Raw genomic sequence first — 16,497 nt, forward strand, 5'->3', positions numbered from 1 at the left:
TGGCCAGGAGATTTCCCCGAATAACTCCCTTTGCTGCAGTTGAGAGCAAAGCAGAATGCATTTCACAGTGTGTATTGGACACCCTCGTGCTTTCCTCTGCTAGGGTAGCCGTTTATTTAGAGATGTGCAACAGATCATGTTTACAGATGGAAAAGTCTTTTTCACATGCAGCAGTCGTGGTGGTATGAAATAAGCATTCAATTTTTTCAGATGATTTAGACTAAAAAGTCAAATATCTAACACACGGAATGTTTTGTTTCCGATTGTGTAGCTCAATTAGATGTTTCCACGCTCATAATATATTGGCGAACGCAAAAACCTTTTTATGTTGAGATGTACTGAAATTGGAATGAATTACTGCCTGCATTCACTGAGGTAACAGCTACTGTCAATGCTGTGATGCTGTAAAGGTATTACTTATTTTGGGGGGATTAAGTCTCAAGAGCAGACGGCTCAAGGCTCACCTTGTGTTAGTATCTGCCTGCTGGATGGTGTGGGAAAAGGGAAAAAAGTTTCTTTCCTTTAATTCATGAAAGGTCCAAGAAATGGAAAGAGTTAGTGACCTGGTCCACTAGCCTTGAAATCATGGGGACTTTCTCTGTTGATGCCAATAAGCTTGAGCAAAGCTAAGCATGACTTACTCACAGCACCAGAATGAACCCACTATTGTACAAAATTGATTCTCAGTCTTGTTCTTCCGCCACAGCCTTCACTATCGGGGTAAAGGGACAGGCGGTTTCGAAGCTAATTGCCCTACTCTGTATCCTGCTCCCAGCATCTCCTGAAGCCCGACTTCTCTTGGTTTGTTGTCGTGTGCTGGAGTTAGATTTACAACTTAAAAAATCCCTGTCCCCATGTATCACTTTGCTGATGCCATTATATTAGTCTTATCACCAAGATACAGTCTACTCAAAGCTAACAAAAATATTCAGTTATGGAGATTCCATTTTAATTCTGTGTTTGCATGATTTAACATAGAAAGACACCAGGTTAGAGAAAGCTCTGAATATGTATTTTCTAGGGGGAACAAAAAAAGTTTTTTCTCGCCTCCTCTCACTGCCTCTCAGTCATCGAGAGAGAAAGGAATCATGGAAATGACACTTGAGCTGCTGAGCTGCTGCAAAGCCTAAAAATAAGGCAGCTTTTATTTTATATTTGGAAAGGGAGATTAGTTTGTTCTGTGGCTATTTTTCTTTCATTTTTCTTTCATTTTTCTTATCTTTAAACTTAGTTGGCATTTAAAGTAGATACTCACCAGTCTGAAAAAACCCCAACAAACTTATTCCACACTGGAATAAGGATATTCATCCTGGGGAGGTGGATAATGGTAAAGGAAGAGAAAACTGGGGGAAAGTGAGGAAAGTGGGGGCACTTGCAGTAAAAGGCATTTGTGTGGGTTAGGTTTAGCACTTGGAGACAGGGAAGCAGTCAAATCTCTTCACATTACACCCGTACAAAAAAATAGCCTTTACCTGAAAAGGAGCTACCTATGGGTATTTGCTAGAGCCATGCTTGAAGGGAGCTGCAGATAGGCAGGAATGAGGATGCTGCTTACTGAGGCTAAATGCGGACATGCTAATTGTGGACAGAGCAAGTGTGACCTTCTAGTTCAGCAGAAGTAAAGGCCCTGAGGTTAAAAAAACGATGGCTGAACACTAAGGGTTTTTTTTTCCTAAACTGTCTCTACAAAATAATGAATCCTGCTCCTTACAAAGAGTTTTGACATTGGTCTCAGACACAAACTGAGGAAACGAAAAAAGCCATAGAGTTCATGCTTTGAAGTTCGCTAGGATTAGCCACACAAGAGCAAATCCCAGGAAGAGAAGGTAATCAAAACCCAGGCAAGCAATTAGATCTGCATATTAACTACGAAAATATACAGTGCTGGGCTGCATATTAAGTTAGTGCAATAACCTTGTACTTCCGGAGTCTCTGAGTAAGGTAACTGTGAAAATGAGCTCAGAGGACTTAGCTGCATACAGGCAAACTGCCTCCCCTCTGTTACAGTCCTCGATATGGTGCCGTAAATGTACTTGGCGCTTTGTCGTGACCAGCAGGCTGTGAGCAGGGGGCTGGGGCAGCGGAGCAGGCCCCCAGCGCTGCTGGGCTGGCTGCGGGCGGGAGCGGGTGCCGTGCATGCCCCGCGGGAGCAGCCGCCCTGGGGCCCGGGGCTGTCCCTCGGCCACCCAGCGTGCGAGGTGCCGACTGAAGGCTTGCGGGGAGGGCTGCATGGCAGCTGCCCATGCTGTGCCCGACTCACAAATGTGCTCCAAACGTCTTGCTTTCCGAATCATTAAACTCGCTTCAGGGAAAGGAAGAGCAGAAATCTTGGGAATTTTATTATTATTATTATTATTATTATTATTGCAGGGGGATTTTGCTGCGGTAGAAGGAGAATATTCTAATTTTGGAAACCAATTCTGCTGGAGTAAACTGCATTCGAGCTGTAATTATTACTATTATCTCTTTTCTTCTCTCTCTAAAATTGTGGGCTGGAATTTTTGAAAGCTCACATTGATGCACTCGGCTCTTCCCTGCTCCCTGTGCTGCTGACCGGCAGGGACTACGCAGCCGAGCAAAGGTCAGGCCTGTATCCACCCAGGCACCTTGCTCTTCCTCATCACCAGTGCAGTTCATGAGTTTCCGTAGTCAGATTTACCTTTCTTGTAAAGCCTTGGCAGGGAGCTGCTGACCCCTGCTCGCCTCCTGTCCGAACAGTCTGCAGTGGTCTGTCTGTGCTCACCCAGTAACAGCCACATGTCCATAAGCTCTGTAGGAAAGACCAAGACACATTTGATCACCAGGATCCCAAATGCTTTTGTTCATTCCTTTGGACTCTAATTCAACTGTCCTGTTGGACAATGAATGACAGCAGTTGTGACACGTGCAGAAATCTGTATACACGTGCTTAGGAGTTTTTTCTGTTCACAATATAAACCTCTAGTGGCATCTACCTGAGTCCTTTGGGCACATGGTGACAGTGGCAATTAATAAAAATGAATACAGCACTTTCTGAATTCTCTAAGGTCTAGTGATCATCTCTCTTCTCAAGATAAAAGTGACTAAAACTATATATAAAACATAAAAAATAAAAATAAAGTAAAACAACCAGAGCCAGCTGGGTACTTTGATAAGCTACTGAATTTTCAAAAAAGAAAAAAAATTACAGTTGCCAATCCTCTGTTTTGAAAATGACCTGATTGCCCAGAAGATCCAGGGGTAAGCCACGAACTCCCAGCTTGTCGGCCTAGTAATGCCTTTCTAAAATCCATCCGGTAGCTTCATGTAGAGGATAATCTGGTACTTCTAAGGGAGATTTATCTTCGCCTCCTCAAAAAAATTATTGGCTTTTAGTGAAAATATGGCCACAACACAAATCTGAGATCATTTTGACAGTTTACTTGACGTGGTACATATCTTCTAAAATAAAATAAAAGCCACTTTTGTCTCCCTGAGACTTGGCAAGTCCCTGATTCTTCTGTGCACCTCTAATCTTTCCATCTATAAATGCCTCTTAAAGAAGCGGCTCATTCAAATCCAGTTTGTAAGAGCTTGATATTGTGGGAGGGAAAGGAAGGAACAGGTGGGAAGAATAATCACCTCTAAGGAAAGAAGCTTACTATTTCTGGAGCCAAGCAAATTCATACTGGATGAGCATCAAACATACAAAACAGCCAAAATGCTTTATTTTTAACTTGTTTCCCCTCTAAAATGGAACATTTGACAAGGCTGTCCCTTTAAATCTCCTTTCCACTTTCTCACTTCACCAAGTTTTGAATTTGCTATGCTTCTCAGCCCTGTATGGTGTGTGGGTGTCAGCAATACGCAGGTGATGTCGTTTTTCATTCCCTCACACTGGGTTTCATTGACACCATCATTCCACAACCCTCTTCCCACCCCTCCACCACCTCTTCATTTTCAACTGTGTTCTTCCAGGCCTGCCAGGTCAACACACTTGAAAAATGTGTTACCTTCTCCATTTAAAGTCTGCTTTACAAAAGGGAAGCTTCATAACTCTCTCATTCTCACATCCTTGTTGATATGGAGATGAAAAATATGTCCAATATATTTTTATTTCAGTACTCCCCATTCAGTGCTAAAATGAAGGGATGACACTATCTGTGGTGGAGAGCAGACTGACCGATGGTATACTCTGAAGGAATTAGGAAGATTTATTGTTTCTATTTCATTATTTTTTTAATAAACAAAACATATTCCTTATAAATTATAACTAACTCCTGCATATTGTTTAGTGTTAGAATATCAACTTTTTATATAGCTATATTAAATAAATCACTGAAATAAGTCCTCGGATAAGATATTTTGTCATAACTTTAATCCACTCAGCAAACATTACAGGATAAATATTAAAAGCTTTGGCTTTTTTTTTTTTTTTCCCACAGTGGGATATATCATTACTTGAGGAAATGTAAGTTTGCAAAAGAGACGGTTATGGAACATAAAGAAGAAAAAAGCAAGAACTTATTTATACCGACAGAGAGAAGTTCTCTAATAGACCTCCTCGCCTCTTCTTCAAAGGAACTTCCCACTCCCAGTAGCCATGGGGCTCTTCTGAAAATGAAATGCAAGATGAACAAAGCCCTCAGGACAGCAGAGACACACGGACGGCACCGTATACAGGAGCCCTTGGGACTGCACTGCCAACCAAACGTCAACCTGTGAGTCAAAACTCTTCCTCGGCTTTGTTCTCCCCCACGTGAATGGGAACTTGTGATATATTCGTCTGTCGTTTCCTGTCACCAGCTTACTCAAGAGCCATAAATGTCAATATATTGAGTCAAAGTTCCCCTGGCTTCCTAACCTGTCTCCATTCAGCTGCTCGTAGAAGCTAAAACACCTACTGTTTTCAATGCAGCTGTGACTATTAGGTCTGTGGGGAGGGAATGGCTAACATACTCTACATCACTCAAGTAACTTAGGGATCCCCCCCCCCCCGGTTTGGGCAGTAAGAGTCTAAATAGCTTTTGAAAGACAGTCTTTAATGCTTGTGATATTTTTACAAAAACGCACAAGCTAGCCTTTAGTCTTTTAGCTTAGTTAGTATCTCCCTCATTATGGTTACATTAGAGTTACTTGCCTGTGATTATTTACTGAGCCAACTAAAGAGTTATATTCAAAATGTGAATGAGAGCATACTGGGCAATTCAAAGGTTGAAAGGCTATATTGAAACACATCTGGTCATAATTAAGATTAACTGTACAATTTCATTTGGCCAAACACAATTATTTGCAACTAAATGAATCTCATCATAGCTGATTGAAACATGCACCATACAGCCATCGCAAACAAGGGACAAGATTTAGGTGACTTGCTGAAAAAAGTAGAGAAGAACATGCTTCCGGGAATGACCTGCAGTAAGAACAGGGGGGAAAAAAAACAAACCAAAAAAACCCCCCATATTACTGCCAATTAATTTCACACAGAGTTCAGGATCCTGTTTTTTTAAAAAGTACTTTCCCACCCTAAGGCAATGCCTTCTGTTATTTTCTTCTGGACTGTCTCTTCTGTCAGGTTGAACGCAAGTATAGTGACACAGTTGCAGTGACTACTGTTATGTCCTTCATTGTGATTAGCTAAATTTCTAAACTGAAAAGAGGAGAGAGACTGGTGTTTTTGGTGAGTACATGACAGTAATCAGTAAAGTGACTGATGGTAAGTACAACAGTTGGTGATTTGCCAGTGGAAAGCCAACGGTGAAGACACGTCACCATTCAGGTAAGTTCAGCTGAGCAGGTTCAATTTTTATGATGAGAAAAGGTAAGGATGCTCACAACTGTAAGCAGTACTGATAAACAGCTGGGTTCATACTGCAATTATTTTTTTCATTTATTTTTCTCAAATATTATTTAGATTCTTAAAAGTTTTGTGTACAGCACATCCCAACATAAGGTGCCATATGGCAGTAGATGGATGCGTGCTAACAAGAGCGTATAGGAGAGAACGGTGGTCTCTAGATATCCCTTTCCCAGTCACCCTGGCAGCGCTCTGATTTAAGGCTTCTGCCTGGGGACAAATAAGGTTTGCTCTAGACTTCCCTGGTATCAGCCCAGGTGTATGGGTGGCCATCTGGCACATGAATAAATGAATGAACATTAAGACTATTCAAAGCCTGTGTCTTTCTAGAGGATATATTACGGGGATGCTTTGTGATACTGTTAATTAATAATGAGGACTCAGAGCCTTTGGGTTTGCTCATGATCTCAGATGATGACTGCAGGTGTTGGTGCAGGTCTACCTGTGCGCTCAGGTCCTTGTCCACCCATAAGCCACATCACCAATTACTACTGTGAGATGGGGCTCCCTTGGAAAGCAAAGAGAGAGTGAAAGAAAGTGCGTGCGCTCAGTTCCCAGTCATCTCTGCCATCCAGGGACAGTGGGGGGGTGTCACAACCAACACGGGCCTTCTGTTTCATTTCATTTCATTTCCCAAAGTCTTATGCCTCTTGCTTACCAGCTGTGTCCTGCTCTTTAGTTCAGGACGGTGCTAAGCAAACAGCCTTTTTTTTTTTGGTCTGTTTTGCAGAGCCTTTCGGGCACATTGCACAGGTATTGCACATGTGTTTATCTGGGATATTCCCCGCAGATGTCTAGGAAGAGAGAAGATCTCTGTGGCCTCTGCTGTTGCCATGGCTTAAAAACATCATTTCTTAGTGGTGTTGATGCATCTGGCAGCTTTACCAGGTATGTTTTCCCCCCCAACATTGTATTTCATCATTTTAAAGAAAGTTAGGTTCTAACAGGGAGACAGATTGATATCCCTACGTCACCCTTTGGAATGGATACTTTCTGCCCAATAATCACTTTGGAGAGGAAGCCATTGCTCATCTCAAACAAGCAAGGTTCAATAAATCTTAATCCTGCTAAAAAATAACTCCGAGAGTAGCCAAGAGAGACTGTGGTTCAGTGTCACTGCAACCAAACATTCAGACAGCGCCTTTCTCTTTTACTGCAGACCCTCACAGGGCTTTGGGTATATTTTTTTTAAAGTAAAATTGTTTAAAAGTGGGATTAAATCCTTATTTTTAATAATAAAATTTTGATTTTATACTCTCCTAGTCTATTTGACCTACTCATTCAAAGGAATTACAGGTTTCTTTCATATGACATCTGATTTCAACCTGTCACAGACTCAACTTGTGACGTTCCTGTCAGGTCTAACGGAGAGCATACAAATACACAACAGAGCATCTCTGTGAGGCTAGACCAAAGGTCCACATGGTCTAGGGTGAGCGCATATGGCAAAGTATAGAGCCAGCAGGCTACTCATACTTCACGCTCTCCCCTCCTCTGACCATTTTCAGGTCAGGGGACTTCCAGGGCCAACCAGTGACCCACAAAGGATCTAAGTACTTGTCCCATCATCTCTGTAACCCATACAAACTTATCGCATCCATAGTACCCTTTCAGACAGCTTAGAATATAGCATTAAAATGCAACCCGAAACAACAAAGCAAAGACAATGGAAAATATGTTTGAAATCTTTAGCCAGACAACTAGACTCTTTAAACTTTGAAAAAAAATTGGATGGAACAAAAGGCTGCAGGATTTGTCTCTCTGTGCTCACCCAACCTTTGGTATGTTACTCTCCTGTCTCAGCTGGCATGGGAAAAAGACATCTATTAGGGACAGATACAGGTACCTGAGCCAGCGTAGCTGCACTTGCAGCAGCCTCGAGGAGGGAGCTGGGACCAGAATTTCTCTAGTGCTGATGGTGTGTGACCCTGCTGGGTAGCTGTGCACCAGGTCAACAAACCAGCTCCCCCACACAGAAATAACAAGCCTACTTCCATGTTTCAGCTTAATCCTGTTGACCCAAGCCCTCAACACTATTCAGACATCTGAGCTACTGAAGCCTCTTGAAGATCCAGGCCTGTTTCAGGCGTATGAGGATCTGTAATCTTACTACAAGCAGTACCTAAAGCTGTAGAAATGTGTCCATAACTCCTGGACCTGGGCCTCTCTTCCAGGTTCATGCTAGAAATACTGCCTATGAATATTTTACAACCCTTTAAAAATGAATTCATTTTGGGCAATTACCTTTTGTATTTGCTTCCCATGAATATTTATGCAGCTAGCTTTTGCTGTGTAAAATCCACATGGAAAAGTATTTTTAAATTTGCTCTCTGGAATATGCGTATTGGCAGTGCTTTCGCACACTCCCAATCAGTGAGAAGTGGCATAAGGTGCCTTCTGGGATTGGTGGCTGCTATCTGTTGTGCTAGGAGCCTCATCAGGCAGCAACGTCTTCTTGTCAAATGCCCAAGAAGTCTGTTCTTAATACCTCTAAGTCCCCAAATAGGTTTTTTAATCACTGGGCAAATCAGCAAAAAGTTCCCCGAAAAGGGATGGGAAAACGGCCCAAATTCCTATTTTGTATCACCACGATCTATATCTTTAGAAGCTATATAAAACACATGCATGAAATAAACCATAGATTGCTTCACCATGCAGCTTTTACAATAAAAGCACATACTACACTACCACTTTTGTAATGGACAAGTATCCGTCCCCAAGCAGAAATAGTGAGAGAGCACCGAGCGCAGTTGCTGGCACCCACTAGGCGCAGGGTGCTCAGCAAAGCCATGCGAATGGGAGAAATCAAACAAAATAGGCTGAGCTGCGGTGGGCTGCAGAGGTGGTTGTCACAGAATCACACAGAATCACAGAACGGTTGAGGTTGGCAGGGACCTCTGGAGATCATCTAGTCCAACCCCCCTGCTCAGGCAGGGTCACCTAGGGCACATTGCCCAAGATCGTGTCCAGATGGCTTTTGAATATCTCCAGGGAAGGAGACTCCACAACCTCTCTGGGCAACCTGTGCCAGTGCTCTGTCACCTTCACAGTAAAGAAGTTTTTCCTCATGTTCAGATGGAACTGCCTGTGGTTCAGTTTGTGCCCGATGCCGCTCGTCCTGTCACTGGGCACCATTGAGAAGAGTCTGGTGTCATCCTCGCCCCTCAGATATTTATACACATTGATCAGATCCCCTCTGTCTTCTCTTCTCCAGGCTGAACAGGCCCAGCTCTCTCAGCCTTTCCTCATAGGAGAGATGCTCCAGTCCCCTCATCATCTTAGCAGCCCTTTGCTGGACTCTCTCCAGGAGCTCCATGTCTCTCTTGTACTGGGGAGCCCAGAAGTGGACACAGTACTCCAGGTGAGGCCTCCCCAGGGCTGAGGAGAGGGGGGAGGATCATGTCCCTCGACCTGCTGGCAACGCTCTTCCTAATGCAGCCCAGGATCCCATTGGCCTTCTTGGCCACAAGGGCACATTGCTGGCTCATGCTTAACTTGTCCACCAGGACTCCCAGGTCCTTCTCTGCAGAGCTGCTTTCCAGCAGTCAGCCCCTAGCCTGTCCTGATGCATGGGGTTATTCCTCCCCAGGTATGTCCTTGTATTAAATAATGCTTTCCCTTGTAACCAACAGTCTTAAAAATAATAATGAAAACCCCCCCAAACTATACAGATTGTAACTTTTAGATGAGCAATGGAGAAGGAGAATATTTTCATGCCTGCTTCTTATACATAAGAATTATTCAGAACATGCTATGTTTTTGTTCATATACATATATTTAAATATATAAACACAAAGAGTATTTGTTATACATTTAATATAAAATACAATAAATTTATTCAACATAATTTATTCTATTAATATATATACTGATATAAAAATTATATAGTAATTACATAATTATAGATAATGTACCTGGGGATTTTCTTCTTATCCACCTGCACTTCCTTTTTCTTTTCTTTCCTCCTAAGTCCTTGTTACTTGTACCTCTGTGGGGAAAAAAAAAATCCTGCTTAAAATATTACATCTGTGTCTGAATATATATATATATATATATATATTCAGTTTAAAAGTTTTACAGTTGCTATCTCCTATCATATTTAAATTGTTTTTTAGTTTTTTTTTTTTTAACTCGCATTAAAGAATAACTTTCTGAGGACAAGTATGCCATTAATTACTTTGTCTAACTGCATTTTGTTCTGTCTGATTTATCTCATCCATCGTAAACAGGTACCATCTTTTTCAAGTTCTCTCTCTACAGAAGTTTTTCTATGACACTAACAATTTTGTCCCCATTCTCCGGAGACCTGTTTCTGCCATTCACGTCTGTGAGATGGGGCCAGCAGAACACAATACTCGAGATGAAGGAGTGCTGATTTATAAAGTGGCAGTATGCTACTTTTATTGTTAATCTGTATTCCACATCTAGCGGTGTGAACATTCTGGTTGCCATCTGACTACTCTTATTCATTGAGCAAAAGGTGTTTATAATGACTACGGGTCCCTTTCCTAAATGATTATAGTTAATTTAGACTCCAAGCATGTGCGACAGCTGTTTAAAGGTTTCCCGACTGGCATTGCTTAGCACAAAGCATTTAACAGCACATTGCCTAATACACTGGGGTTGACACAGTTTTTTAATGTTCACCTCAGTCTGCTTGAAGCGGTGACTAATTGGTAATATGCAATTTTTTTTAATCTGCAGATTTTATGAATCTTGTGGGGTTCACTATTTTCTAACTTATTTAATTAATAGCAGCTTTGGCGAAAGATTACCACTCTTGCAGGTCATCGTTGGGGCGTGAGTCTCGGCCCTCATTACATGCTGGTCCGTGTTACAAAGCCGCCTGCCAGGGCTGGGAGGCGCCGAGGCCGCCGCCGCCGCCAGGCTCCCTGGCACCCGCAGGCGTCAGCGCCTCCGTCCCCGCCGCAGCTCCCCGGGCACGTCCAGGGCGCCCACAAAGCACGCCTTCCAGAGCAGCAGCATACACGGGAGCAATGGGGATAACCCTCCCGGCTTTATTTGCTAACCACAACGGCTAAACGAAACAAGTATTTCTTAGTGAAGTTAATATTTGTCACTGTACTGGACTGCTTCAAGAAACGCCTTCAGGGATTCCCACCTCTAAAATAGATGCAAAAAAGAGCCCCCCCCTCCCCGCCTTTGCTTTCAGCAAGGCTAGGATCAGACCTTATCCACACACTTTCTGCTTGTAAACTGACACAGTGCTTTCATAAAAGAAAGCTGATGGTATGGTTAAGTTGTCCATTTCAGTCTCACAACATCTCACTTCGGCCCTACTGTATTTTAACTCTGTGACCCGAAGCGACATCCCTTGCGGTTGTGGGGCATGTTTGTCTGCAAATGGGCTGTTATGTGTATCCAGTGCCACAGGCTGTGAAGGGGAAAGAAATCAATGTAATGAAAAAAAAAAAAAAAACAGAAAAAAAATTCAATCAAGCAGGCACCATTCTGGAGTCCTTTACGTACTGCAGTGATGCATGTCAACAAAGTTGCATGTGGTTTCAATCTAAAAGCTCTTGAAAAAGTAACCCCCCCCCCCCCCCCCCGCATGGCCTAGATTCTGGCACGGCTTTTAGTTTCCGAGACTTCTGCGCAGCAGAACCCTTTTGACGTTCCAAGCTGAACAGAAGCTAAGCTACAATTTCAAATTAGGGTAAGTAGCCTAAATGTCCCTGTGCCTCCTTATGCAAACACATACCCAAGGTTTACAACACCTGCTAGGAAACGCCAAAGTGGGTTAAAAACATAAACGTCCATGTTCGGCACTTCAGGCTTGCAGACTTCTTGTTGTTGATCATTTTAGAGTTTTTCTGCACAGCTCCCATTGCTGTCAGTTGGAATACGAATGGACATCAGCATAAACATCATCTCCAGGGCTGTTCACTGAAACTATCTAAGGCTGATTGTCTTGAAATTAGCTTGACTCATATCTGAAAATTGCCAGTGATTAGCTGATTATGGTTTGAATTGAACTCAGATTGCTACAAAAAGCTACAAAAGTCGTCTTCAGATATAGTCTACTAAATGACACCTCAGTTGCTGCCAGCGCTTGCATTAGGGATGAAGTTCTATTACCGCATCACATTGACGGCAGTCTTTTTAAATATATATTCTGCCTGCGGAGAATCTGTCTCCTGGGGAGAATTCTGTCTTTTTGCTTTTTAACCTATTCACCAGGTTAAAAAAAAAAGAAAAAAGAGTGGTATTAGCAGCAGAGCAGATTAAAATATCCTCCCTTTGAGCAAAACTTGTTTCCCCACTGTAAATACAATTATTATAATTACAGAGTAGTTCATTCCTAGTGTCTTATTAGGAATCTTCCCTTCTATACCAATAGTATGTGACATTTAGAATACTTTTAAATAAAGCAAATCCCCAGTGCTAAAAATGCTGATAGATAATAATTCTATTAAAAAAATGTAAGCCATGCATTATTTTGTGATAATTATAAAGGTCTGTGAAAAACTTCTTTTTTTTTTTTAATTAAATCCTTCTGAGCAAAGGTTTTTCTGTTACAAACAACAGCAGACCTTATCAGTGTCAACTAAGTCCAAAAAAACCCAAGGTGTCCAGTTGTTACATGTATGCGTCTATATAGTTCTTACAGCTTGGAATAAATGCGGCTCAGCTTCATGACAATAAGTCCCTCATTTTTTTGAGCTACAGCTCTGCATAGTTGACAGCCAGCTCCACTGTCAATGCCTGAAACTGTTTTCCCCCCACAGGAAAGGATTTCACACTCTTCGACGGGGAGTAAGCATTTGAGCTCCAGCCCCTGCCCTCCCCCAGCCGATCTGCTGCCAGGAGCAGGCGCATTGCACAGGGAGGCATTAAAAAGCTGTCTGTGGGTAAGTCATGAATCGTGGTTTGTTCACATGTGAACAGGCAAAGGGATTCTGCCATGCCATCTCTCACAGGCATCAATTTAAAATACTTGCAGTCGCTATTTCGTTCTCATTTGGTCATGCCTACCTGCCCACAGCAGAAAAAATACTAATTTGACTCTTTTCCTTTAGTAATGCTCCTTCATTATCTTATTAAACTGTTGAAAAGTCAGAAATACAGACTGAGAAACCCCACGTAGCCTAGATACATTATTAATTTTGATGATGACTCAAGCAACCTGCTATTTTTTTCTCCCTGGTTAAGAGCTTGTCCTTCTCCACCAGGAGGGAAGACGGTCCCACGAGCAGGCGCTGCTTGGCCCCCAGGGCCCCAGAGGAGCTGTGGGTGCACAAGGAAGGGTCCCTGCTTCTGCCGCTGGGGCGTCTCTAGGAGCTCATCCATTCTCCGTGGCCTCGTGGACAGGGTGGGAGAGCTGTGGGCCTTATGCGGGCTTTATAGTCCGTTTAGCCTGAGGTGTACAGGGGGATGACCCGGCTGCTGAGGCCCGAGCTGTGACGAGGACTCGGCTGCTCGGCCGGTGCAGGCAGGCGGTCTGCCGTGTCCCCGTGCGAGCGCCCAGCCAGCTACGCGGGGTGCTGCGCTTGCCTTCTCAGCAGGGTTAGAGGATTGAGAAACCAGGGACAAGTTGAGATCTGCCCCCAGGGCCAGCATCTGGCTCCAGCTCTGTCAGCGCCAATCACCCTACCTTACCAACTGGGCCAGGATGGCAGCCACTTAGTAAGCTTCAATATTTAATTTAGAAACAATAGCAGGTCATTTCAATAATTAAATTCAGAGGAACACGCAGACGAATCGCAATACCACCACGGTTTCATTTTGTTTGACGCCAGCGCGTACATTAACTAGACAACTACCTCTAAGAGCGCAGGAGGCGGAGGAGCAGCAGCAGCGCCCTCGGCGTGCCAGCCCGCCCTCGTGCGTGCCGCAGCCGACCGTAGGCGCGTGCATGCTGCGTAGTGCCTGCCTCGCCGCCACCCCAGCCTGGCTCCGGGGGGGGCACCTCTTTCACTCTAACTCAGTATCTGTCTTGAAGCAAAGGCAAAGGGACTGCAGCCTCAGACACCTGCCCACTGCAAGTGGGCAAAACGGCCCTATTCTGCTCGGGCCGCGGGGCGAAAAGCTATGATGGCTGCTCCGCCACCCGCGTCACTGGCAAAAGGTACGAGAGATCCTTGGAAAGCACAGTGGGAAGCCAGGCTGTATGAATGCGTAACCCCTCAACACAGGTTTTTATTTGTTTTAAATCCAAACTAAAATAATTAGGAACCAAAATGTGTCCTGAATTTTAGACTCTTGTGGATTCGATCAGAACACTGTAGATGTCAGTTAAAAAGTATTTTATACTAACTTAACCTAATTACAGATATTAATTATTTCAACATGACTAATTACTATTTCTTAAATAACTACCTGGTCATAGGTCAGTAACGTTTAGAAACATGTTTTCTTATGTGCAGAAGTAAAGCACGCACATCCCAACCTGTCTGTTGGGCGAGCAGAATTTCTCACCCCAGCACAAGGCACGGACATGGACGTGGAGCTGAAATGCTAGCTACTTGGAGGCAAGAAGGCCATCTTTTGTGCATTTGTTTAAAATATTAATTTTTAAATCAAATGACATCATGAAGCAGCTGTAGATTGCAAGTCCCCTACCAGCAGATAACGCCAAGCTAAGCTCAAAGCTAACGAGAAACTGCAGTGGAGCCCTACAATGCCAGTCGCAAAGCAGCCAGCCACCCCGTAAGATGCCAGCACAGTCATGTCACCTAGGCTTCCCACTGCCCACTAGCACGTGCTGGGCACCCCTTATTCACTGCCGCAGTGTCCTGCCAGCTGGCCTAGACGCCGCTGGAAAAGCTCCCAGCCTGGGCAGTCCCCAGCATACTGAGTCACGACTCCACTGAGAGATGCCCTTGCAACAGGAGTGCGTGTCAGTGATCCCACCTGGTCACAGCGTCTGGCACCTCAGGAGGTTGCTTCACCCACCTGCAAAGTTTGTCATGCCCTAATACATACTGCCGAATGGCCATTTAATTGCAACAAATGGGTGACGATCCCATGGGAAACTTCACATCCCGAATTACAGTGGCAAAGGACCAAGCATGAGGCCTGTTCTGCTATTTATGTTGCAGAGGCAGCAAACTTCAGGCCACAGGGCTGATGATACCCTCATTAGCTGTCACAGTGAAGTCCAACAGTGAGACAAAGCTCTTACCTCCACAGCTAAATTATGTAATGCATTGAAAAAAAGAGATATTATACTTTTAATAACATATATTGAATGCAACATATATACATAAAACTAAAAGTTATAAACAAAATATATCAATCTTAAATAGTCAAAATGGTGTTGCTGACAGTCTTATTCCTCTTTACCTCATTTGCATCTGTTTGGTTAGGGTCCTAAGCAGTGCGGAAAGCTGAACAGAGATCAATCTCCAGCATCTCTGCTGTTTTTACTTTTTCTCATCTTCATTTAACGCTGCTTGGGTTTAGCAGCCACCTCGCTGGGACTTTGCTTTCTTCTCCAGTGCCTATCAAGGCACAGCAGTTTACACGTCCAGTGGAGGCTGCCTGGGAAACTTGCCAGTTCAGTGCATCTCCCAGCATCATGCCTCACTGTGCCCCGTGCTCGCTTTTTCACCCAGCACAATCTGATTTTCTATTACTGGTCAGATGCAGCTGGTAAGTCAATGGACAAGTGAAGGAGACGACTGCCTATTTCCCTGCTGCTATCGACAGATCACCAACACTACACCCCCCTCGCAGCCACATCGTCCCCAGACACTTTGCACAGATGGCTTCAGGATTATTTCAGTTCTCTTCCCATCACAAAACCCCTTATCCTTATCAACCTATTAGCAATTGGATATTTTACTTTCAGTTCAATTATGTTCCCAGCGAAAGAACAAGCTATGAAAGTGCCTTTTGGACAAACATCAAATGTATTTCTTGATGAATTGCAACCTGGAAAACTACTTGAAAGCTTTTGAAAGGCAAAGTCTATTAGGCCTTTCAATAAAATGATGCTGTAAAATAATTCTTTTTTCCTCTAAGGATGGTAAATATAATAGAGCAATGCCTGTGATTGATGGGAGCTTTTATTTCTCAGTTGGTGTTTGTATTTTCATTCCTGTTTTTCCTGGGATCTCAAAACCTCAATTAAATAACGATCCATCACGGAGACAAGTCCTAGTCAAGCAAGACCTAAGCAGCCACAAGAGTAAATAGGGTCCGCGTGCCACTGAATTTGTGATAACTAAATAGTGGCTGGTGCCCTCGGTTTTAAACATTGTTCACCAAACTCTGCAGTCCAAGGCTAAATAGCTGACAGCAAATTGTCACAGCTGTAAACTCAGGTGAGCAGGCGGACCCATGTCCTGGGATCCCCCAGCCGAAGGCGCTAGTCTGGGCAGGACACTGTCATTCCTGCAGGTCAGGCAACATCTTCCAGAAACCAACCACAGCCCTAGCTTTAACCCTGATGTGGGTCCTAAACTAGAAATACTTGTTAAAGTCAAAATTTTGTTCGCTGTCAACCTTAAATACAGCTGACTAAATGTGTCTAAACCTAGTTTAACTAGAGCATATGGCCTTGGCAAGACTAAATTGCTATCAGAAAATTATGGGTGTTCTTCCAGAGTAGATGGAGGTTTTTTTTTTTTTAAATTAAACTTTGCTACTTTTCAGGTTCCACTGTGAATACAACCTTAACATTAACCCCCGACATAGAGTGAAAACAGTCTAGAGAG

General features: G+C 43.5%; 1 protein-coding gene across 2 annotated transcripts in view; it reads left to right on the top strand.

The window, feature by feature from the left end:
* The window catches only part of LOC104151301 (uncharacterized), a 29,849-nt gene that overhangs the window by 3,007 nt on the left and 10,345 nt on the right, over window positions 1-16,497 (top strand). The window contains exons 4-8 of one of the 2 annotated variants that reach the window (XM_068950716.1): window positions 4,404-4,429; window positions 4,540-4,679; window positions 5,534-6,703; window positions 9,030-9,176; window positions 12,565-12,687. In XM_068950716.1, the coding sequence (XP_068806817.1) occupies window positions 9,072-9,176; window positions 12,565-12,687 (228 nt within the window). In that variant the 5' untranslated portion in view covers window positions 4,404-4,429; window positions 4,540-4,679; window positions 5,534-6,703; window positions 9,030-9,071. Of the gene's footprint in view, window positions 1-4,403; window positions 4,680-5,533; window positions 6,704-9,029; window positions 9,177-12,564; window positions 12,688-16,497 lie in introns of both variants that reach the window. The other variant, XM_068950717.1, reaches the window with a different exon arrangement.

This window comes from Struthio camelus, chromosome 7, assembly GCF_040807025.1.
Source record: "Struthio camelus isolate bStrCam1 chromosome 7, bStrCam1.hap1, whole genome shotgun sequence".
Lineage (NCBI taxonomy): Eukaryota > Metazoa > Chordata > Aves > Struthioniformes > Struthionidae > Struthio > Struthio camelus.